This window comes from Pongo pygmaeus, chromosome 1 (assembly GCF_028885625.2).
Source record: "Pongo pygmaeus isolate AG05252 chromosome 1, NHGRI_mPonPyg2-v2.0_pri, whole genome shotgun sequence".
Taxonomy (NCBI): domain Eukaryota; kingdom Metazoa; phylum Chordata; class Mammalia; order Primates; family Hominidae; genus Pongo; species Pongo pygmaeus.
The window spans coordinates 2272592-2297036 of NC_072373.2; the positions used below are offsets into that span (position 1 = coordinate 2272592).

The 24445-nt window shown below is 43.4% G+C and overlaps 1 protein-coding gene across 1 annotated transcript in view; it reads right to left on the reverse strand.

Annotated features, from left to right (window-relative positions):
• The window catches only part of SCCPDH (saccharopine dehydrogenase (putative)), a 55370-nt gene extending 31383 nt beyond the window's left edge, over positions 1-23987 (reverse strand). Inside the window, exons 1-5 of the mRNA XM_054482059.2 lie at positions 23578-23987; positions 20879-20991; positions 12694-12774; positions 8434-8563; positions 4565-4614 (exon numbers count right to left, since the gene is read on the reverse strand). Of these exons, the coding sequence (XP_054338034.1) occupies positions 4565-4614; positions 8434-8563; positions 12694-12774; positions 20879-20991; positions 23578-23767 (564 nt within the window). The 5' untranslated portion in view covers positions 23768-23987. The remainder of the gene's footprint in view (positions 1-4564; positions 4615-8433; positions 8564-12693; positions 12775-20878; positions 20992-23577) is intronic.
• Between the last annotated feature and the right edge of the window lie 458 nt (positions 23988-24445).

Consider the following 24445-nt stretch of genomic DNA (forward strand, 5'->3'; position numbering starts at 1 on the left):
AATTATATGTTTGGTTTATCTTCCACTTTCTCGTCCCTCAGAACTACAGGTCTTTTAGCACAGGTACCACCCCTAGAGTTTCCAGTACACCAACATCAGCATGAGGACCATGTGCTTGTCAAAAGCTGAAGGGAAGGAAAACTCGAACCGGCTTGGGAAGGACCCTACCTAGTGATTCTAAGCACCAAGACCGTGGTTCGAACAGCATAAAGAGGATGGACTCATCACACCTGGGTCAAAAGAGCACCACCCCCTCCAGAATCATGGACAGCTATTCCAGGGCCAACTCCAACCAAGCTAAAGCGAAAACAGGTTTGAACCTCTTATGTTGCATCTCTTTCTTTTCCCCTTCTATTGCTAGTCCTCTCGTTATTAGTGTAACTAGGTCAAGTTCATCCCAAACCATTACTTTTGACACTTGCCTTCTGATGCCCTGTGAAGCTTTGTCAAACCAGAGGCAACTCTCCACTTCAGAAAAGTATCTTTATCCTTCCTAGCTCTCCTCAGACTGGAAATCTGTTAACTGAGATAAGTTAGTTTGGGAGGACTTTGACGAAGAGTCCAGTATGAACTGGGAATCTTGTCCTCCTAGAGCAGACCTTCTCTGCCAAAATTGGTCCAATGCTCTATAAAACACCAAAGAGCAAGGATGGATGGCCCCAACTAGTACTTGCAGCTTCTTAAAACCATATATTCATTTTACTAAAGGAGATTCCCCTCCCCATGGTCAGCTGAACTGATGTAATCCAGCACAGATGGCCACTGCTGCTCCCCAGAGTTCTTCCCCTTCATTAGGCTGTTTCTACGGTGTAGGAGCAGAAGTCTCAGGGAAGGACCCCATAGGATCCTTTGAAATGTGCTTCATTGCCTCCTCACATCCTACACCCCCTTCTCCCTCTTCTAAGTTCTCCACTAACCAAACCTTCTCTCGTTATACACTCAATGATAAAACCTAAGTAGCTGTTGTAGAGGTTAAAGATTTAAAACAAACTATAGTAATTGAAACAGGGTATCTGGATGCAAATGCTTGGCCGGAATGGATTAAATACCGTTTGCACGCTAAACAAAAGCCACTGTTATGCTTGTGCAACAGACAGGCCAGATTAACCAAATTGTCCCCTTTCCACTTGGGTGGTCCTCTCACAACCGGGCATGAGCTGTGTGGTAGCTCTCTTCCAGAACCCCACAGGCTAGGGCAATGAGTCATGCAAGACTCTTTCACTGCTGTTCCCTGAGGTCAAGAGCCCTGTGGGTCAGCCCCCGAGGGCCATCCGGCCTCCAGCCCCTGATACTAACTTCACCTCGTGCCTTTCACGGCAGAGGGAAAAGTTAGCATTCCTTGGAGACTTAACAGGGTGCAGTGAAACCAAGCCTTTTCCAGAGCTTACCCACCAGTCTGCCCTTGTTGATCCTCGAGCAGGTGCGTGGTGGTATTGCGGGGGACTATTGCTGGGTACTCTGCAAGTAATTAGAGCAGCACTTGTGCTCTAGTCCAGTTGGCCATCCCTTTCACCCTAGCATTCCGTCAACATGATAAAAAAGAAAATCATAAAAGAAGTGTCCACATGATAAAAAAGAAAATCATAAAAGAAGAATTAAACACTACTGGAGTTCCACAAGGAGAACCAGATGAATTTAAATCCTGAGATCAAATAGCTGCAGGATTTAAGTCAATATTTTTATGGGTGACAATTAATAAAAATGAAGACTGGATAAATTACATCTATTATAATCAGCAGTGGTTTAGTAATTACACCAGGGATTCTGTCAAAGGGACAGCAGAACAATTGGGGCCCACTAGCCAGATGGCTTGGGAAAACAGAATGGTCCTAGATATGATATTAGCCAAAAAAGGTGGTGTTTGTGTTATGATTGAAACTCAGTGTTGTACCTTAATCCCAAACAACACTGCCCCCACTGGGAGCATAACAAGGGCCTTACAAAGACTTACCACTTTGTCCAATGAACTAGCTAACATTCTGGAGCCGATAACCCTTTCTCGGGGTGGCTAGAAAGGTGGTTTGGTAAATGGAAAGAACTCAGCCTCAATTCTTACTTCTCTTGCAGCTGTAATAGGTGTACTCATTCTTGGTGGGTGTTGTGTCATACCGTGCATCCGTGGGCTAGTCAAAGACTTACAGATGCAGCACTAAAACCTCCCTTAGCTCTCCTCCACCCTATTCAGATCAGCTTTTTCTTTTAGAGGATAAAGTCAAGCAGCAAAGCCAAGACATGTTAAAAAAAGTTTGAAGAGGAAATAACAAGAAAATTGAAAGGGGGTAAATTGTGGGATAGAATAAATTCCTCTTCAAAGGTTTCAGCCTGTAAATTTTCATGTACAATGAGTCCTGAGATCCTCTCCAAAGAACCAACGTGTCAGTTATGTTCCGCTCCCCTGTTCTTTGTTCTTTAAGTTTAACATCCTCGTTCTTTATGTCTCCTTGCCCCTAGTTTCAGTAAACAACCCCGTCCTAGCCTCTATCACCTGCTCTGATCTTAGTCACCCTTGGTCACCTGCTCTGTTCTTAGTCATCCTGAGCCACCTGTTCTGTAACCGTCCTTCCTCGTATCCCTCCTCTCTTTAAAACAGCCAATCGGAATTAGCTTAGACTGTCATTCCCCTAGCCAACAGGGGAATGACACAGCAGTAGGGGCTACCTGTGTCAGGGATAAGAACACCTTCCCCTCCTTGCTCAGGTGTGCTCTCACCATTGCTCCATCCGCGAGATGCACCCTTCTACAGAAGTAAAGTTGCCTTGCTGAGAAAATTTATGTTCGAGCGCTATTTCTTTTGTGGCAACGAAAATTTATTTCTAACAGCCAGGCTGGTCTCGAACTCCTGACCTCAGGTGACCCACCTGCCTCGACCCCTCAAAGTGCTAGGATTACAGGTGTGAGCCACCGTGCCCAGCCTAACTTTCTTAATTAACTGAAACCTGTCCCAGATTTTCTGGGTTCACACTCTATTACCCCAGGTCACATCGACTGGCTTAAGAATGAGCAAAATGACTGATCTTCTCTATTGTTTGACATATAAACTGGGTAGCTCTTCCCAAGAAATCATGAACCTTTATGACAAAGTATACTTGGGGATGCCAGTACCTTCCCTGCTCTGTTCAGAGCCTACACAAAGAAAAGTAGAAGAAAAGAAAGAGACAAAAAGGGAGAAACAAGAGGGGAAAAAAAGAGTTCAGACAGTATCATTTGAACATCTAGATCCAGCCATATGATTTACTTGCAGGCATTTGGTTACATGAATCAATAGATTCTTTTTTGTTTTGTTGGTTTAAGCTGGGTTTCTATTCATTTACATGTCATTTTCTCTTGCACAGTTACTATATGCATTTGCGCCACTATACAATATTTGTTGAATGAATATAATTTAGAACAAACACTTCTGAAGCCACAGTGCAGACCTAGAACTGGGTTAGGCACTATCAGCAATAAAAGTATTGTCATAAAACATGGTCCTTTCCCAGAAATGCAACTGTCTTACGTTCCCAACGTTAATGTCTTATGTTGCCAAATAGACTGTAGATTCAGTAAGACTAGATTCACCTCATGTACCTTTTTGGTCACAACAGTACCTAAGTTAGGCGCATGATAAAACTATGCTGACTTGCACTAAGGTGAAAATTTTCCTGGGCAACCACATCTACTGTGCACCAGTGATAAACGCTTTAGTGTTGAGGTCATGATAATTCATTCTAATACAATGAACTGTGCAGCTGTTTTTAAAAGAAATTACATTTTAGGGGCCGGGCGCACTGGCTCATGCCTGTAATCCCAGCACTTTGGGAGGCCAAGGCGGGCAGATCACTTGAGGCCAGGAATTCGAGACCAGCCTGGCCAACATGGCAAAATACCAACTCTACTGAAAAAGAAAAAAAAACAAAAATTAGCCAGGTGTGGCGGCACATGCCTGTAATCCCAGGTACTCAGGTGGCTGAGGCAGGAGAACCACTTAAATCCGGGAGGCAGAGATTGAGTGAGCCAAGATCATACCACTGCACTCCAGTCTGGGCAACAGAGTGAGACTCTGTCTCAAAAAAATAAAATAAAATAGCCAGGCATGGTGGCTCACACCTGTAATCCCAGCACTTTGGGAGGCTGAGGTGGGCGGATCACCTGAGGTCAGGAGTTCGAGACCAGCCTGACCAACATGGAGAAACCCCGTCTCTACTAAAAATACAAAAAAATTAGCCGGGCATGGTGGTACATGCCTGTAATCCCAGCTACTTGGGAGGCTGAGGCAGGAGAATCACTTGAACCCGGGAGGCAGAGGTCACAGTGAGCCGAGATCACGCCATTGCACTCCAGCCTGGGCAACAAGAGCGTAACTCCATCTCAAAAATAAATAAATAAATAAAATAAAATACAATAAAATAAAAAGAAAATAAAGTATATTTCAAGTCAAAGTAATCTTGGCAATGTATCTTTTAAAAAATTGAACATGGTGACTTTCACACATTAAAAATTATACATACATAAAAGACACATGTATCATTTCCAAAATATTTTTAATATTAACTTGAAACAACACAAGACAAACTGAAAAACCAACCTCAGGTCCTGAATGTATAGTCAGGAAACTTTCCACAGCAGTCAAAGTACCTAAAAGAGTAGGAGAATGGTAAAAAGCAAAATAAAATAACATCTAAATTATCTGGGGTAAGTAATAATAAACAATGCATATTCACTTAGGGACTAGCTTTTCTAAGCCTACAGCTGACACAGAAAATCTGTACAGATAACAGTTTTATTATGTTTTTGTATACAGACCTAAGAAGTAGCTATGGCCAGGTAAACCATCAGAAAGAGTAGTCTAGCATAAACTCTATCTCTATTAGGTCTAAGGATTGGAACACTGAATATTTTGAAGATGTTCACTTCACATTTCACTGTGACAAAATCTTTTCTAGTATTTAAAAACTGATGACAGTAAGAATCTTCCCCAATAAGGCAACAATTGAGCTCACTTGAATTCTGGAAGGCTCTTTAGGACACAATTACCAAACAGATCTATGAGGCTGGGCATGGTGGCTCATACCTATAATCCCAGCATTTTGGGAGGTCAAGGCAGGAGGGTCACTTTCTTTTTTTTTTTTTTTGAGACAGAGTCTGTCTCCCAGGCTGAAGCGCAGTGCAATGGCGCGATCTTGGCTCACTGCAACCTCTGCCTCCTGGGATCAAGCGATTCTCGTGCCTCAGCCTCCCAAGTAGCTGGGATTACAGGCGCGTACCACCACGCCCGGCTAATTTTTGTAGTTTTAGTAGAGACAGGGTTTCACCATATTGGCCAGGATGGTCTCGATTTCCTGACCTTGTGATATGCCCACCTCGGCCTCTGAAAGTGCTGGGATTTCAGGCGTGAGCCACCATGCCCGGCCCCCAATTTTTTTAAAACAATGAGCCAGCTGCAGTGGCATGTATCTGTAGTCCTAGGGACTACTACCCACCCTACTAGGGAGGCTGGGGTAAGAGGACTGCTTGAGCCCAGGAACTCAAGGCTGCAGTGAGCCATGATCACGCCACTGCACTCCAGCCTCGGCGACAGAACAACACCTTGTCAAAAGAAGGAAGAAGTTAGATCCATGGGAATTATTCTGCTGGAAAATATGACAGCTTTCAAAAGGCTTATTAACAGTGGCTTACAATGAATGTACACAAAAACTATCAAAACACCCTTTGTGACAGCTTATAAAACACTCAAAACAAGACTACTAAAATGAAATAAAAATAAGTATAAAATAAAAATTGGAAACCAAGCCAGGAAAAAGGGGTCATCAAGTATATTAACCATGAAGACTAATATACAGGCATAGTGGTTAAGTATTTAATTATTGAGTTTCTCAAGAACAATGAGGCAAAATAAAAATATAATGGGCTGGCTAATTCTCAAAATCTGATAAATGAAATAATTCATTCCTTAAGAGACAATGTTCCTGGTTTTAATTCTAAGAGAAAATTAAAACATGGGGCCTTACAAAGTTGACACCAAGCAAAATAATAAATAACCACGTCATCAACAAAGCTGTTCAGCAGAAGAGAACTACAGCCAGATAAATGTCATTAGTCCGACCACAGACAAAAATAAAAAACAGATCATTAAAGTATAACTCACTAGAGCGATTCTGATGGTTACTAAAAGAATGTGGCCTGGGTGTGCAGCTCTGTGATCTAACCCAATCCGCAGAAAGAACACAGAACACCTAAAGCAGTAATCCAATAAAAGTGGACCACCTGCATCAACAATCAGCTGGGGTACTTGCTAAAATGCTGACTTCTAGGTGTCAGTATCTGAAAAAAATTTTTAAACAAACCTTAAACTAGTATTTCTCCCTTATGAAGGAAAAAAAGTCTTATTCAAAATAAAAGCAGAGAACAACCTCAAGAAACAGGATTATCATGAAGAAAACTTCTAAACTTCACAGACTTTAAAGCATTATTTTAATAAATGGAGGCATATTAGGTCTAAGGATTGGAACACTGAATATTTTGAAGATGTTCAACTCACATTTCACTTTTTAATTGGAATGGTTCTAGTGTTTCACCATTCATTAAGTATGATACAGCTACTGCCTTCTGACATTCATTCATTCATTCATTCATTCATTCGAGATGGAGTCTCCATCGCCCAGGCTGGAGTGCAACAGCGCGATCTCAGCTCACTGAAACCTCCGCCTCCTGGGTTCAAGCAATTCTCCTGCCTCAGCCTCCCGAGTAGCTGGGATTACAGGTGCCCGCCACCACGCCCAGCTAATTTTTTTGTATTTTTAGTAGAGACATGGTTTCACCACGTTGGCCAGGCTAGTCTCGAACTCCTGATCTCAGGTGATCCATCTGCCTTGGCCTCCCAAAGTGCTGGGATTACAGTCGTGAGCCACTGTGCCCAGCCCTGACATTTATTATGTGAGAAACTATTCTATTCCTAAAAATGTAAAATCAGTAAATGGTGTGAATTCTCAATTTTCAAATCATTCTTTGAGATGGGCACATAGCTGTTCACCTTTGATATGATTATATAACTTCCTAATGCTAAACATTGGTCTCAATATATTGTTCTTCTAAAATGCCACTGGATGAACTGGGCATGGTGGCTCGCATCTGTAATCCCAGCACTCTGCGAGGCCAAGGTGGGAGGATCACCTGAGGCCAGGAGTTCAAGACCAGCTTGGGCAACATAGTGAGAACCCATCTCTACAAAAATTTTATAAAATTAATTGGGTATGGTGGCATAAGCCTGCAGTCCTGGCTGCTTAGGAGGTTGTGGAGGGAGCACTGCCTGAGCCCAGGCATTGGTTACAGTGAGCTATGGCAGAGCAAGATCCTGTCTCTTAAAAAACTTTTTAAAATGGCACTGGATTTATTAAAATTTTATATACTATTTTCTTTTTACTTTTTATATAGTATTTTTTATATAGTATTTTCTTTTTACTTCTAATTTCACAAGCAAGATTTGTAGTTTGTGTGTGTGTGTGCTATCTTTGTTGGACTTTGGTTTCATAGTTATGCTAACTTTTTAATATATGCTGGAACATTTTCCAATTTTTTAAGTCTAGAACACTTTATATGGCACTGAAGTTACCTGTTTCAGTTTTTTTGTTTTTTTGTTTGTTTGTTTTTTGCTTTTTTCTAAGAGACAAGGTCTCACTCTGTAACCCAGGCTAGAGTGCAGTGGTGCAATCATAGCTTACTATAGCCTCAAACTCCTGGGCTCAAGTGATCCTCCTACCTCAGCCTCCTGAGGAGCTGGGACTGACTACAGGTGCGCACCACCACACCTGGCTAATTTTTTTTTTATTTTTTAGAGACGAGTCTTGCTATGTTGCCCAGGCTGGTCCTGAACTCTTGGCCTCGAGAGATCCTGCTGCCTCAACCTCCCAAGTAGCTAAGATTATGGGTGCAAGCCACCACACCCTGCTCAGGTAATTTTCTAAACCAGACACTCTTAAATATGCAAAACATTAGTAACTTCAAATGTTTTATCGTAACATTGATTATTTTCTCCATTCTTAAATAAGTGTCTCCAATTCTGTGTTCAATACTTTCTAGCTTTGACGGTTAAAAATTTAAAACCTTTTAACTATAATATACAAATCATGCTTTAAAATGTGCTGATTCCTAAACAAAGCAAGTTTGAATTTATAATGGTTGCCAAAGTTGTTTTCCAGAAATTTTACAGCCCAAACCAAACTATACTGAGACAATAATATATCACTGTAAAATACAGTATTATCCATGTCTCAACAATAGTCTCAATAGCATTTTATTAAAAGTGCAGCTATATTAAAAACAAAACGTGTGTTTTAATATTACCCATTTATGGCTATGTTTCTTTTTTCAACTAGATTTTAGTTCACCACAGTTACAAACATGAAGGCTTTGCACTGTACTGTTAAATTCCATTATTGCTTATTGATCAATAATTACCATTCATTTTATTTCTGGTATATATTACTCCCAGATCTGCCGGAATGGAGTCAAAGCCGCTGCTTCCAATGATATAAACCCCTTTGTCTGCAGCTTTCTCATGATACTTCAATTGCATTAGTTCCAGAAACTAAAAAATCCAGGATAAGAATTTTAATTAGAGTTATGCAGAAAGATGTAGACCAGTATTAAATAATTTATCTTTAAAAACAAAGCAATCAAACTTTGAAAATGCTAACCAGTGTGACTCTGCAGCAAAATATTAACTGTCAAAATATTTTTTCACTTATTCGGCAAATACAGTGCCTACTGTGCACCAGGTGGTACGGAAGATATGCTCATCTGACTTTATGACACTTAATTTTTTTAGAATGACTTTTAAATATAAAAGTAGTGCCTATTATAAAAAATTAAAATATAAAAAATAGAAAGCAAAAAAAAAAAATTACCCCAAACAGCATTACCCAGATGAACATCGTCACAGACATAAAGCTCTGCACATGTGCAGACAGAAAGCAGGAAAGGAGATGATGGCAGAGGGCACAGGGGAATAATGTCTGCTCTGCTCTTCTGCCTGTTTTAGAAATTCCTTTTTAAAAACAGTTTAAGATTTACAGAAAAATTGAATAGTAGAGAGTTCCCAAGTACCCTGAAACCTAGTTTTCTCTATTTTTAACATCTTTTACATGAACAGTGGTTACAATTAATAAACCAATACTGACATATGATTTAATTCACTAAAGTTCACAGTTCATTCTGATTCCCTTAGTTTTTACTGAACCCCTTTTTCTGCTCCAGGATCCCATCCAGGATTACATTCGGTTGTTAGGTCTCCTTCGGCTTCTTTTGGCTGCGACAGTTTCTCACACTTTTCTTGTCTCTGATAACCTTGATGGTCTTGAGGAGTACTGGTCAGGCATCTTGTAGAGTGCCCCTCTACTGGAATTTATCTCATGCTTTTCTCATTATTAAACTGGGGTTATGGGTTTTGGAAAGAGACCACAGGGGTAAAGTGCTATTCTTATCATATCATATCACATCGGTGCTACGCACTGTCAACATGATTTACCAGGGTTAATGTTGACTTGAACACCTGGCTGAGGCAGTGTTCACCAGGTTTCTCCACTGTCAATTTATGCTCCCTCTGAGGGTGACACACATACACAATCACACCTGTTCAAGCACATGCACAGACACAAACACACACCACACACTCATTCATGCACATACACACACACACGAACACAATCACACACATACACACACTTGCTCATGCACACACACACATTAACAGTCACACTAACACAGTCACACTCACAGTCACACTCACACATACACACACATTAACACAGTCACACACACAGCTGCTTGCACATAAATGTGGAGAAGCTACATAAATTATTTGGAATTCTTCCACAAAGAAGATTTGTCTCTTCTCATCCCCTGCCTTTTTTGTTTTGTTTTGTTTTGAGACGGAGTCTCGCACTGTTGCCCGGGCTGGAGTGCAATGGTGCAAACTCGGCTCACTGCTACCTCCACCTCCTGGGTTCAAGCGATTCTGCTGCCTCAGCCTCCCGAGTAGCTGGGATTACGGCACCTGCCATCACGCCCAGCTAATTTTGTATTTTTAGTGGAGACAGGGTTTCTCCATGTTGGTCAGGCTGGTCTCAAACTCCTGACCTCAGGTGATCCACCTGCCTTGGCCTCCCAAAGTGATGGGATTACATTTGCCTCCCAAAGTGCTGGGATAAAGACAATAAATACATTGTCTTTATTTCTATTATTGACTTGTAAAAGGTCTTTATATATTCTGGGTTTTTTTTTTTTGAGACGAGTCCCGCTCTGTCGCCAGGCTGGAGGGCAGTGGCATGATCTTGGCTCATTGCAACCTCCGCCTCCCAGGTTCAAGTGATTCTCTTGCCTCAGCCTCCCGAGTAGCTGGGACTACAGGCGTGCGCCACCACGCCCAGCTAACTTTTGTATTTTTAGTAGAGACGGGGTTTCACCATGTTGGCCAAGATGGTCTCGATCTCTTGACCTCGTGATCCGCCCGCCTCGGCCTCCCAAAGCACTGGGATTACAGGTGTGAGCCACCGCGCCCGGCCCTCTGGTTCTTTATTAGGTTTGTTGTTGTTGTTTTGAGACAGGATCTCACCCTGTTGCCCAGGCTGGAGTGCAGTGGCGCAATCTTGGCTCACTGCAACCTCCAACTCCCGGGTTCAAGTGATTCTCATGCCTCAGCCTTCTGAGTAGATGGGATTGCAGACATGCACCACCATGCCTGGCTGATTTTTGTATTTTTAGTACAGATGGGGTTTCGCCATGTTGGCCAGGCTGGCCTCAAACTCCTGGCCTCAAGTGATCCGTCCACTTTGGCTTCCCAGAGTGCTGAGATTACAGGCACGAGCCAACGTGCCCAACCCCTTATTAGGTTTTGATATTATGGTTGGGCGCGGTGGCTCATGCCTGTAATCCCAGCATTCTGGGAGGCCGATGCAGGTGGATCACTTGAGGCCAGGAGTTCAAGACCAGCCTGGCCAACATGGTGAAACCCTGTCACTACTAAAACTACAAAAATTAGTCAGGTGTGGTGGTGTGCACCTGTACCCCCAGCTACTCAGGAGGTTGAGGCAGGAGAATCGCTTGAACCCAGGTGGCAGAGGTTACAGTGAGCCAAGATTGTACCACTGCACTCCAGCCTGGGTGACAGAGACCCTGTATCAAAAAAAAAAGGGGGGGGTTCGATACTACTTTTATGATAGTTTATAGATGACTTAAAGCTTTTCACCATTTTCTATGCTCTGGGTTATTTTAAATAACATGGGAATTGTTTTTTGTTTTTGTTTTTTGGAGACAGGGTCTCACTACGTTGCCCAGGCTGGAGTGCAGTGGCGTGATCATAGCTCATTGCAGCCTTGACCTCCCAGGCTCAAGTGATCCTCCTGTCTCAGTCTCCTGAGCAGGTGGGACCACAGGTGTGGCTACCAACTCCTGGCTAATTTTTTAACTCACCAGCTCAAGTCATCCTCCCACCTAGCCTCCCAAAGTGCTGGGATAACAGGCGTGAGCCACCTCGCCTGGCCTTTTTTTTTTTTTAATTTGTTTCCTCCTTTTTGAATCAATTTTGGTAATTTACACTTTCTCAGTATTTTCCAGTATTTTACCAATTGATAAACTGCAAATGCATATTAATATCATATTGGCACGCTGATGATGATAATCAGTAGTTACTACAGAGACACATGAGGTTACCATTTTAAAGGCTGTAGTGGAGCTTAATGCCTGTTAACACATAACTTCCTGTGGTCAGGCAAACCTCAATTGAAGATCTAGTTCTTCTACTTACTAGGTGCATTACTGAACGGGTTACTTAAGCTTCCTAAGCTTTAATTTCCTCATCTATAAAAAATGGAGGAAGATAACTACCCTATAGGTATATTTTTAAAAAGTTACATAAAACACTTAGCACAATGTTGGGCATATGGTAAGCATTCAATAAATCTGAACATTTAAAATGTTTAGGTTGATTTCACACCAGTGAATTTTACTTTTATTTTTCTGTAATGTTATAAAGGTAACTGATTTTTTTTTTTTTTTTTGAGACACAGTCTCGCTCTCGCTCTGTGGCCCAGGCTGGAGTGCACTGGTGCGATCTCGGCTCACTGTAAGCTCCACCTCCTGGGTTCATGCCATTCTCCCACCTCAGCCTCCCAAGAAGCTGGGACGACAGGTGCCCGCCACCACGCCCAGCTAATTTTTTGTATTTTTAGTAAACATGGGGTTTCACCATGTTGGCCAGGATGGTCTCGATCTCCTGACCTCATCATCTGCCCACCTAGGCCTCCCAAAGTGCTGGGATTGCAGGTGTGAGCCACCGTGCCCAGCCTGATTTTTAAAAGGTACCTCATTTTTAAAAGGGAATTCAAAATGAAAACGTTACAGAAATGAGATTCTAAGAATTATGCACAGTCTGCTATTTTAATTGATTCAGTTTAAAGCATGAAGTAGCTATAATAAGCACGGACCTAAAAGAAATGATGTTGTAGGGAGGAAAAAAATTCAAGAAAACCGAAGCTGAGACCTTACCATCAGTGCTCTCCTTTGAGCTATCAATGGAATACTATACGAATACCATCTCTGAACGCTAGAAAGGAGCTATTGGCTTCTAAATATGCCTGCAAAATTGCACTAAATATTTCCACTTCATTAAACAGAAATTTATGTGTTAATTCTACGTTTTTTCCTTTTCATTTTTTATACCTGAGGTTCTCCACTGATGTCGATACAACTGGCTCCATTTTCAATACACGCTTTTATTACAGGTTCTCCATAAAATCGATACTACGGAAATAAAAAGAACAAAGAGGTTACTCTTGCTTGACAAGTTTAAATGAATAAAATGCCATCTAATCCTGGAAGTAGACAGTCCTAGTTATCAAGAAATCAACTGTTAATAAAATAGCCTAAAGATAAATTGAGAAAGTGGCCAGGCACGGTGGCTCACACCTGTAATCCCAGAACTTTGGGAGGCCGAGGCAGGTGGATCACTTGAGGTCAGGAGTTCAAGACCAGCCTGGCCAACATGGTGAAACCCCATCTCCACTAAAAATACAAAAATTAGCCGGGCATGGTGGCACACACCTGTAATCCCAGCTACTCGGGAGGCTGAAGCAGGAGAATGGTTTGAACCTGGGAGGTGGAGGTTACAGTGAGCCAAGATCGCGCCACTGCACTCCAGCCTGGGCGACAGAGTGAGACTCTGTCTCAAAAACAAAAAGATAAATTGAGAAAATAAGATAACTGCACAATAACATCTCTCACAGTGTGAATAAATAAAGGCATGATGGAATTACAGAGCAATGTTTGCTTACCTCTACCTGAAGACAAAAGGAAAAGTTTCATACAAGTGATTCCCTTGAGTTGAACCCTAAAGAACAAATAAAAATTTTCCAGGAAAAAGAAAAATCCAGATACAGGAAAAAGTAAATGCAGAGGTTAAGAAAGAGGAGCTGTTCCTGTTACTTGAAGCAGGAATCAAATTCACTTGAGTAGGAAGTGGAAAGAGATGGGTCTGAAAAGGCAGGCCACGGCCACATCAGGAAGGAACACATGTGCCATGCTAACAAGTTTCAACTTTATCCTTTCTAATTTACTTGGCTTTCCTGGAGAATTTTAAACAGGATAGTAGTATAAGACTTATAGCACAGATGATATACTAAAGATGAGACATACAATACTAAAAAGGCGGAAAAGACTGGATTTCCTGACTAGCTGGGCTGGACATGGGAGCCAAGAACCAGTGGTACTATTGGCCAAAATTAAAAACAAACAAACAGGAAGAAGAGAGTTTGCAAAGTAAGTTTGATACTGAACAGAGCAGACATTCTGAGCCTGTATGATATTAGATTTCCATATTATCTGTTATTCAAACTCAAGGAATTAAAATAAAAATTTTCATATGTAAAAGCTAATACATCAGAATTCAGACCCATTTCCAAAGAAGCATGACAAATCTTTCTCTTTGTGAAGAAGTAGATTAGAAGCACAAACTCCTCTGCTTTATTCATTCCTGGCAGCAAAAAATGGAGGAAGGAAATCATTTCTTTCTTCCAGCCTTCGAGGAACAAGGGACACTTTAAAGACACAATCGACCTTTACAAATAGGTCAGATGGGCTGTCCTCTTACCTAACTCCAAGACCTCACGCCTCTTACTAAGAATGGCGGATAACACTGGAATTACAGGGCTGGGAGAAGTGTGTGAAATTCGAGTTCCTACCCTCCCATTAACAAACCACATGAAATTAATGAAGAACTTTACTTCTGAGGCAGTATGGTATCATGGAACAAAGGATTTCAAGGCAGTAAGATCCAAGTTCACACCTGGAATCCATCACCTACTAACGATATGAATTTACTTATAAATCACTTAAATTGCCTAGCAAATGAATAAAACACATATTTTAAACATATTTAAATAGAACTAAAGTTGAGATTAAAACAGAAGTTGACGCTCCATATTCTTTCTGCACCCAGTGGATTATCCTGGTTGATCCTTAGGGTTTGCACACATCCATTTAAAAACTCATTTGGAGCTTTCTCGGCCTGTCTCTTGGTTATTTCACCCCAAAATTTCTCAAGTTGGCCATGAGTCCACTTGCTTTAGAATCACCTGGGTCGCATGCTGGTCACTCAGTCCCACTCCAGACCCCCAGAATCAGGCTTTCTGAGGCAGACTCCAGTAACTTGCATTGTAAATAAGCCTCACAGGTGATTCTTGTGTACTTCAAAGATGGAGAATCACTGCCCCGGACATTCTTCCAGGAAATCTCACCTACTCTCCCAACTTCAATAAAATCTGTGCTGTGACCTCCAACCTCTAGGTCTAGAGTTAAGCAACTGATAGGATTTCCCTCTCTGTGTTTTCTGTTAGAAAGGTCAGGACCAGTGAGAGCACAGGACATGAAGCATGAGTCACACATAAAACTAATTTCACTTTGCCTACATTTTCCTTTTATTTTCTCTTCCCCCTGATTTTCTCATTTACTGTTAAAACATCATATACAAACAGTATATTATTTGTATTTTATGTCTTGATGCACCTCAATTTCAACACGTCTAAAACTGAATTCATCATCTCTCTCTCTAAACCTATTTCTCCTCCTCCACTTCCTAGCATATGCTTCAATGTGTAGCCTCTAGGCCAGGTGTGGTGGCTCAAACCTGTAATCTCAGCACTTTGGGAGGCTGAGGCAGAAGGATTACTTTGAGACCCTGTCTCTCTAAGAAAACAAATGTGTGTGTGTGTGTGTGTGTGTGTGTAAAATATGATGCTAAGGACTATATATATAGGCCATCTACGTATTCTATATATATATATATATATTACACATATAAGGACTATATACATATGGCATATATATATAAACACATGGCCAGGCACAGTGGCTCACGTCTGTAATCCCAACACATTGGGAGGCCAAGGCGAGTCAATCACTTGAGCTCAGGGGCTAGAGACCAGCCTGGGCAATGGGGCAAAACCCTGTCTCTACAAAAAACACAAAAATTAGCCAGATGTGATAGCGCGAGCCTATAGTCCCAGCTACTTGCAGGGCTGAGGCGGGAAGATCACTTGAGCCCAGGAGGTTGAGGCAGCAGTGAGCTGTGTTCGTGCCACTCTACTCCAGCCTGGGCAACAAAGTGAGACCCCCATCTCAAAAAAATAAAAATAAAAAACAAAGTATAGCCTCTAGTTCGGCCTGCCTGGGTCCCACTTCTAACATCTTTCTGATGTGCTCAAAAGAGGGAAGACTCTGAGATAAAACTGAGCAAATGGCTGAACAGCAGAGTGGTCTAGAGTGTGAGCTTTAAAGTCAGGCCAGACTTACATCCAGGCTCTGCAGCCACTAGCTGTGTGATCTTGGGCAAGTCACTTCACCTCTCTAAGCATCAACCTCTTCAATCAAAGAATGGTGATGAATAACAACACCCACTTCCCTGGGTAGTTATGAGGATGAAATAAGAGAATACAAAGAGCTTAGCACAGGGCCAGGCACATGGCACTCAGATGGCTTCTTTTTTGTTATTATTAATGGCATTACTCCCCACATAATTCTCAGGTTAAAACCTGGAAGCAGGCTGGGTGTGGTGGCTCATGCCTGTAATCCCAGCCTGCATGTTGTGCACATGTACCCTAGAATTTAAAGTATAATAAAAATGACAAAAACAAAAAAACCCCTACAGTATAGAGTACAAAGTCCAAACTTCTTAGCATGTCACAGAAAGTCCTTAGCATCATATCATACCACAGCCCCTTAATTCTCATGTTCCAGCAGTTCTAAATTCCATGTAATTCCCCAAGCATGCTGCTTCTTCACACCCAGTGTGCTTGCTTCCACTACCTGGAGCATCCTCCCTCCATTCTGCCAACTCCCAGCTCCTCCAGGCTCTGCCTTACAGCCACAGGCTCACTTCTCATGTCCGGCTAGTGAGCCCATCAGCTAGGCAGTGTATCTACGAGTACTGGCAGGCTGCAGTGAAGCATTAATGAGCTTATTAAAATAATCGTAGTTCCTCCTGGAAAGAAAACGCATTTTCCTATTTGCCAGTCTGTCCATTCCTTACTTTTACTGCATTTTGTCACATCTGGCCCACTTCTTTGAGTAATCTGGAGTTGAGACTTCTCACTAACTTATTCCTATTTTATGAACTTGCTAGATTTTTCTCCACTTAGTACCCTGTGCTTGTCTGAGACAGGTGAACAGTCAGAGTACCAATCCTTCATCTCGGGGAGACACTTCTCCCCTGTGAGGCCAATTAGCTCAGAGGTCAGAACCGCAATCCTGCTCTCCATGCTCCATCTTCTTCTTTTTTCTTTTTGAGCTGGAGTTTCATTCTTGTTGCCCAGGCTAGAGTACAATGGCGCAATCTCAGCTCACTGTAACCTCCGCCTCCCAGGTTCAAGTGATTCTCTTGCCTCAGCCTCCCGAGTAGCTGGAATTATAGGCGCCCACCACCATGCCCAGCTAATTTTTTATATTTTTAGTAGAGACAGGGTTTCACCATGTTGGCCAGGCTGGTCTCAAACTCCTGACCTCAAGTGATCCGCCCACCTCGACCTCCCAAAATTTTGGGATTCCAGGCATGACCTACCGTGCCTGGCCCTCAAAGCTGCATCTTCTAACCCAGTGGTCTCCCAAGTAGTCTTCCCCCAAGGGAAGCATAGAATGATCCACTGAGGGTGGAAGTAAATATCAGAACTTTTATTCATGTTAATGTTTACAAAAAACACAAAGAAAAACATGACGTTCTATTAACAGTTACTATATGGACTGACTACAAGACATTCCCTGGGCCATGTTAAGTGGTCATGTGTTGAAGACAGGACACAGCAGGTATCCTGAGGGGGTTGTGGGAGAATTTCCATCACAAAGAGGGGGCCTCAGCACCACTCTTCATTCATTTAGTCATTTTCACTTTACTGCAACCTAATGCCTGAATGAGGTTATTGAGGTTCTAAAGCTTAAATGCTGAGGCCTCAAGCATTTAGAGTGGGGAGGATAAAGACGCAGTGGAGGAGACGAGGACTTCCAGGGTGAAGCTGGTGGACAGGAGGAAAACTACGAGAAGATGACAACGTAGAAGCCGAGCAAAGAAAGGAGAAAGTGGTCAGCTGGATCGAATGCTGCAAGCTTTCAGATGAAGACTGGATTTCACAGGGTGGGACTTTAGCAGAGTGGTTTCATTGGAGGAGGGAGGAAAACAAAAGCCCAATAGGAGGCGTTTAAGGTAGAGTAGGAGGTGAAGAAGTGGAGATAGTGAGTCATAAGAATTCTTTCAAGGAGGCTGCTAAAAAGGGGGCACAAAAAGTAGAGTAGTTGGAAGGGTATGTGGAATCAAACAGCTTTTTTCAGAAGATGGGAGATATCACATATTTAAATGCTGATCGAAATAATCCAGTAAAGAGGAGAAATTTCGTAACAAGATAATGTGTAACTGTAAACGTAAAGTGTTACAGGAAGTCAGGGACCCCGAACGGAGGGACCAGCTGAAGCCACGGCAGAAGAACATAAACTGTGAAGATTTCATGGACATTTATTAGTTCCCCAAATTAATACTTTTATAATTTCTTACACCTGTCTTTACTGCAATCTCTGAACATAAATTGTGAAGACTTCATGGACATTTATCACTTCCCCAATCAATACTCTTGTGATTTCCTATGCCTGTCTTTAATCTCTTAATCCCGTCATCTTCGTAAGCTGAGGATGTATGTTGCCTTAGGACCCTGTGATGATTGCGTTATCCGTACAAATTGTTTGTAAAACATGTGTCTTTGAACAATATGAAATCTGGGCATCCTAAAAAACGAAAAGGATAACAGCGATTTTCAGGGAATAAGGGAGATAACCATAAGGTCTGACTGCCTGTGGGGCTGGGCAGAACAGAGTCATATTTCTCTTCTTGCAGAAAGTGAATAGGAGAAATATCACTGAATTCTTTTCCCAGCAAGGAATAACCCTGGGAAGGGAATGCATTCCCAGGGAGAGGTCTCTAAAATGGCCACTCTGGGAGTGTCTGTCTTATGCAGTTGAAGATAAGGGATGAAATACGCCCTGGTCTCCTGCAGCGCCCTCAGGCTTGCTAGAATCAGGAAATTCCAGCCTGGCAAATTCTAGTCAAATTGGTTGTCTGCTCTCATACCCTGTTTCCTGTTAAGATGTTTATCAATGACAATGCGTGCCCAGCGGGACATGGAACCTCATCAGTAATTCTAATTTTGCCCTGGCCTTGTGATCTTGCTCTGCCATTTGCCTTGTGATATTGTGTTGCCTTGTGAAGCACGTGACCTCTGTGATCCACTCCCTATTTGTACACTCCCTCCCCTTTTGAAATCCCTAATAAAAACTTGCTGGTTTTGCGGCTCAAGGGGCACCATGGAACCTGCCAACATGTGATGTCACCCCCAGAGGCCCAGCTGTAAAATTTCTCTCTTTGTACTCTTTCTCTTATTTCTCAGACCAGCCGACACTTAGGGAAAACAGAAAAGAACCTATGTTGAAATATTGGGGGCTGGTTCCCCCAATAATAAAGTCTTTGAAAACTGTGCCCAATAGGAAGAGGACCAGTTTTTCCTTGTAACAAGAGATATGGCAGACTACAGGGTATGATGCAGATTGGCAGACAGGTAGGTAGGTAGGTAGATCTGGTGGTAGGAAGATGAAGAAAGAAATTCTGTTATTAACCAGCTTCTATTTTCATAGTTAAAAAAAAAGAAAAATAAAAAAATCAGATAAGAACAAGGAAAGAGAGATGGGAAACTAAAAGTTCAAGGAAAACAAGGTTGTGAGCTGCTTCAGAGAGCAGGAGACAGAATTCCTGAGGGAAATAGAGCAGAGCTGCCAGAGGTGCTAAGCACCACATGAGGTTTGTAAACACATATTTGAAATGTGACCAGTTAGCAGGGGGATACATTTTTCTCCAGCCACACTGTGTTACTCATGTTCAGGTGAAGAGCAGGCAAAGAGAATAACCAGGGCTGGGATTTTTCCAGAGTACTGAGGAGAAAAAGGCAAGGGAGATAGATGAGGGCGTCCATTACAGAGTGGAGCAGTGGACCTCATGGATGGAATCTAAGCTAGTTAAGAATGAGATGAATCTAAATCAATAACACTTTTATTTAATAGCAATTCAAAAACCCTTTTTCTCTCAATTAAAAATTATTAATATTTTAGATATTTAATTTTTAAACATCTTGCCAACTGTGATGACTTCTTCAGATCACTAAATGTCACCAACATTCACCTTGTTACACAGGCCAAAAGTCTGATGGCCTGTGACTTGATGACTTTTTCATACTCAGTACAACAGCAAAAGCCATTCTCCTTTGAAAATATACTCTGGACTTAACTACTTCTCAGCACCTCTACCACTACGACCCCAGGGCTTGTGCTTGGACCATTCCATTGCTCATTCTTTGTTATCTACTTTTCCACTCAGAAGCCAAAGAACTTCAAATTTAAATCAGATGAAGCCCTTCCTTTCAACCATTCAACGCCTCTTGGTCACAGCTGGAAAAAAAAATCCACATCCTGGCCGTGGCCCGTACGACCCCACATGACCCAGCTCCCGGGTTTCTCTACCCTGCCCAGCCACACTGGCCTCTGTAACACTCTTCAGTCCTGTCAAGCACACTTGCACCTCAGGACCTTTGTGCCTGCTGTCCCTGGAACAGTCTCCCCTCAAGAGTTTCATGCAATTTGCTCTCATTTCATTCATATCTCGGCTCAAATGTCACTTCCTCATAGAAACCTTCCCTGACCATCCATCTGAAAACACCGATATGCCAACACCTTTTCTCCTGTCTCAGCTTCACTTTTCTTCAGGGCACTTTTCATTACCTCCTATTACAATCCTATTTTTCTGTCTTCCCCAAGAACGTAATCTCCACGAGGGATTTTCTGTTTGGTTCACCATTGTGTCCCACGTGCCTACAATAGTGCATTTCACATGTGGTAAGTATCAATAAATATTTATTCAATAAATGAGTCGTTTTTTAGTCTTCTTTTTGTGCATTTAAAAAGTATATTTACCCAGTAATACAAGAATATAATTTATAAATAAAAAATATACTAGGGATACACACTCAAACATTGTTTACCGAAGGGGCATATAGTAAAAAGGAAAGAAAATTCTGACAATCACAGACGTAACCAATCAACAAGCCAGCACACATGCCCTAAGGATAGCGTCATGGAGAGCCTGTCACTCTCTCTCTCAGGAGACTTTGGTCATCTCCAGCTGCTCCTTGCAAGAAGAAAAAACTCCCCATATGGGGTTAAGGCCTTCAACCAACAATTCTGTCCTCTGTCCTTACATTCCTCTGGAATATTTTGCTAGAAATGAATGGATTGTTTGTTCTGATACAAAGAAGGGTTGATTACTTACTGGTCCTACGCAATTGAGGACAACTGTTGCCTGTTTAGCCATTTCATCAAGCGAGGCCGGATTAGCGATATCACAGATGATGATTCCAACTTCAGACGACAGTGTTGGTCTTCCTAAAATAAGAAACAAATGAAGTAAAGTAAATCCCGGTAGGGGATTACATCTTCCTTACCTTCTTTTTACAGTAATCAGTGACAGCAAATTACCAAATACACTGATATACTGAAAGCTAGCTCTCCCGCTTAGACAAAAGATAAAACTGTTTTTAATCAGGTAATACAAAAGGAAAAGATTATGAGGAAAACTGAGTTAACACTAAGGGTTACTAAAAAACTGACCTTTTAAAAAAATCGAAAAGCGTTGTGTAAATAACAACCCTGTGCAACATGACAATTTCACAATCAAGTTTAAATGCTGAGCAGATAACTATCCAGACTTCCTTTCCAACAAGAAATTTATGTCATAAAAATAGTTTCTTGGCCAGGGGCAGTGGCTCAGCACTTTGGAAAGTCAAGGTGCAAAGATCTCTTGAGCTCAGGAGTTCCAGACCAGCTTGGGCAACATAGCAAGACCTTGTCTCTACTAAAAAAAAAAAAAAAAAAAAAATTATCTGACATGGTGGCATAGCCTGCAGTCCCAGCTACTCAGGAGGCTGAGGTGGTAGAATCACTTAGACACAGAGGTCAAGGCTGCAGTGAGCTGTGATCATGCCACTGCACTCCAGCCTGGGTGGCAGAATGAGACCTAGTCTTTAAAAAAATAAAGTTTCGGCCAGGTGCGGTGGCTCACGCCTGTAATCCCAGCACTTCGGAAGGCCGAGGTGGGCGGATCACAAGGTCAGGAGATCAAGACAATCCTGGCCAACACGGTGAAACCCCGTCTTTACTAAAAATACAAAAGATTAGCCGGGCATGGTGGCGGGCGCCTGCAGTCCCAGCTTCTCGGGAGGCTGAGGCAGGAGAATGGCGTGAACCCCGGAGGCGGAGCTTGCAGTGAGCCAAGATCATACCACTGCACTCCAGCCTGGGCGACAGAGAGAGACTCCATCTCAAAAAAATAAAAAAAATAAAATAAATTTAAAAAGTTTCTCATCAACTACTAAACAATTACTATGATCCAGTTGTAGGTGATGGAGAGTCTCGGACTGACTGTTAACATCAAAACCATCAGGGCCGGGTGCAGTGGCCCACGCCTGTAATCCCAGCACTTTGGAAGGCCAAGAAGGGTGGATCACGAGGTCAGGAGATTGAGACCATTCTGGCTAACACGGTGAAACCCCGTCTCTACTAAAAATCCAAAAAATTAGCCAGGCGTGGTGGCAGGCGCCTGTAGTCCCAGCTACTCAGGAGGCTGAGGCAGGAGAATGGCAAACAAACAAACAAAAAAAATTAGAACTGTGAAGTGAAAAGCACACGCTATATAAACACACACAGGCTCATAAGAAAATAATTGGAATTAACTGGCTCAACTAAGTGATGCAGGTTTCAATAGGTGAAGTTATATCCCCCACAATAAAACTTGATTTGGGCATTATATATGGTAAGGGACTAGGCTGTACCGGTACGATCTTGCTGAGCCGGAAAAAGAAATGGAAGCATATATTTTCATAGTGAAATTACTTCTCTTGGAAAAACAACGACCAAAAAGCTCTTTGGTCAGAATTATGTGTTGGTAGTGTCAGCACCAAAAGCTGTAGGACAGTCCAGCCTACGTGGTGTCTTCTGTACATAACCACGAATAAAAGCACTCCGAGCAGGGCATTGTATGAAAGCAGATTAAACAGAAAGAATGTAATATTTCCAGAACTCTAATGGGTGTCTGTATAAGGGAAATCTACGGTGGGGAGTTAATAGCCAAATTTAAAGGCTACGGAGTCGTAAGTCAGATGTCTCCCCAGCCATGAAGGCAGCGGGATCCGTGTGTCTGTCTCCTCTCTGTCCCATCCTGCACCCCAGACTCGGGACAGGTCTTAGCATGGACAAGGTCACTCAATATATGCTACCTTAATGCTTAGAGAATCAATAAATATATGCTACCTGAATGCTTAGATTATCAATAAATACATGCTACCTGAATGCTTAGAGAATACGTAAGCGTCTAAACCAGAAATACACACTTTTTATTCTCTGAAGAGGAAGACTGCTGGAGTATTCTTACACACAAAACAAGAAACAAAAACAGAATAGCCACAAAGACACTGTCAGTACAACTCGTAAGCTTGCTCTCCCGTCCTCAAAACACGAGGCAAAGGGAGACTCCGATCTCCAAGAGACCAAAGCCCTCCTCTCCTCTCCGACCAAATATCAAGAAACCCGCAGACTCAACAGGTGCCCCTGCTGCGGGGCAGGATGAAGCAGAGAGGGACAACTCAAGTTCTTGACCATTTCGCCAGGGGAGCTCCCCAGACTGAGGCAGAAATGCAAAAAGCGGGAAAGAGGAGAAAGAAAGAAAAAAAGTGTGTGTGTGTGTGTGTGTGTATATATATACACACACACACACACACACACACACACACACAGTTAAGGAGGTGGGACAAAGCTATGGCACTATTTGAAACATCCCTCCCTCTCCTCTTCCTGTCCTCACGCGGGGCTCGGGGACACGTGGGGCGCATCCCTGCGGGAGAAACGCTCGTTTGGGGCGACGCGGGGTCCCCGGCCCAGCCGCCCGCGCAGCTCCGTCCCGCCCCGCCCCCGTACCCAGCTTCAGGGCCGCCTTCTCCAGCACCCGCTGCAGCTTCTCCCGGGAGCGGCCCGCCACGGCCCAGGGCAGGCGGGAGCTCCGCTCCGGGTCCACCTGCTCCCGGGCCACCTCCTCGGTCACGAACTGGCCGGTGAAGCCAGACGCGCCGAACACCACCAGGTGGAAAGGCCTCTGCTCGGTCGCCATGACGAGTCCACAGCGAGCCCAGGCCCGGGGCGGGCTGAGTCCACGGCGCCTGCGCCTCAGGCAGCGACTCCAGTACCCGGCGCAGCAACCGCCGCCGTCGCCACAGCCGCCGCCGTCGCAGCAGCCAGCGCGCCGGGCTCCCTTCACCCCGCGCGCGCCGCCGCGCCAGGGCCACGCCCACGCCCACGCCGCCTCGCGCCGGAGCCGCAGGGCAGCGGCTTGCTTGGGAAGCTTCCGACCGGAGGCTTCCTAGGGCGGGGGCCCTGGGGGCGAGTCCGCTTCCAAGCCTGGCAGGCGCGGCCGGCAGCCCGTAATTCCGTCCTGCGGTTTGTTCTGCACGGCTCTGGCCGCCCGGGGCAGCGCATCTTCTAGCCCTGCTGGAAGCTGGAGGCGGCAGCCGGTTGTCCTTGTTGCACGTTGGGGTGGAGCAAAGAGTGCGAGAAAATCTGCGGATGGCCTTGAGGATGGCCCACGCCGAGAACCCTTGAGCTTGCTTGCTTGCTTCCTGTCTTTCTTCCTTTTTTTCCCTTTCTTTTCTCTTTTCTATATTTGAGATGGAGTCTCACTCTGTCGCCCAGGCTGCAGTGCAGTGGCGCGATCTCGGCTTACTGCAACCTCCGCCTCCTGGTTCAAGCCATTCTTCTGCCTCAGCCTCCCGAGTAGCTGGGATTACAGGAG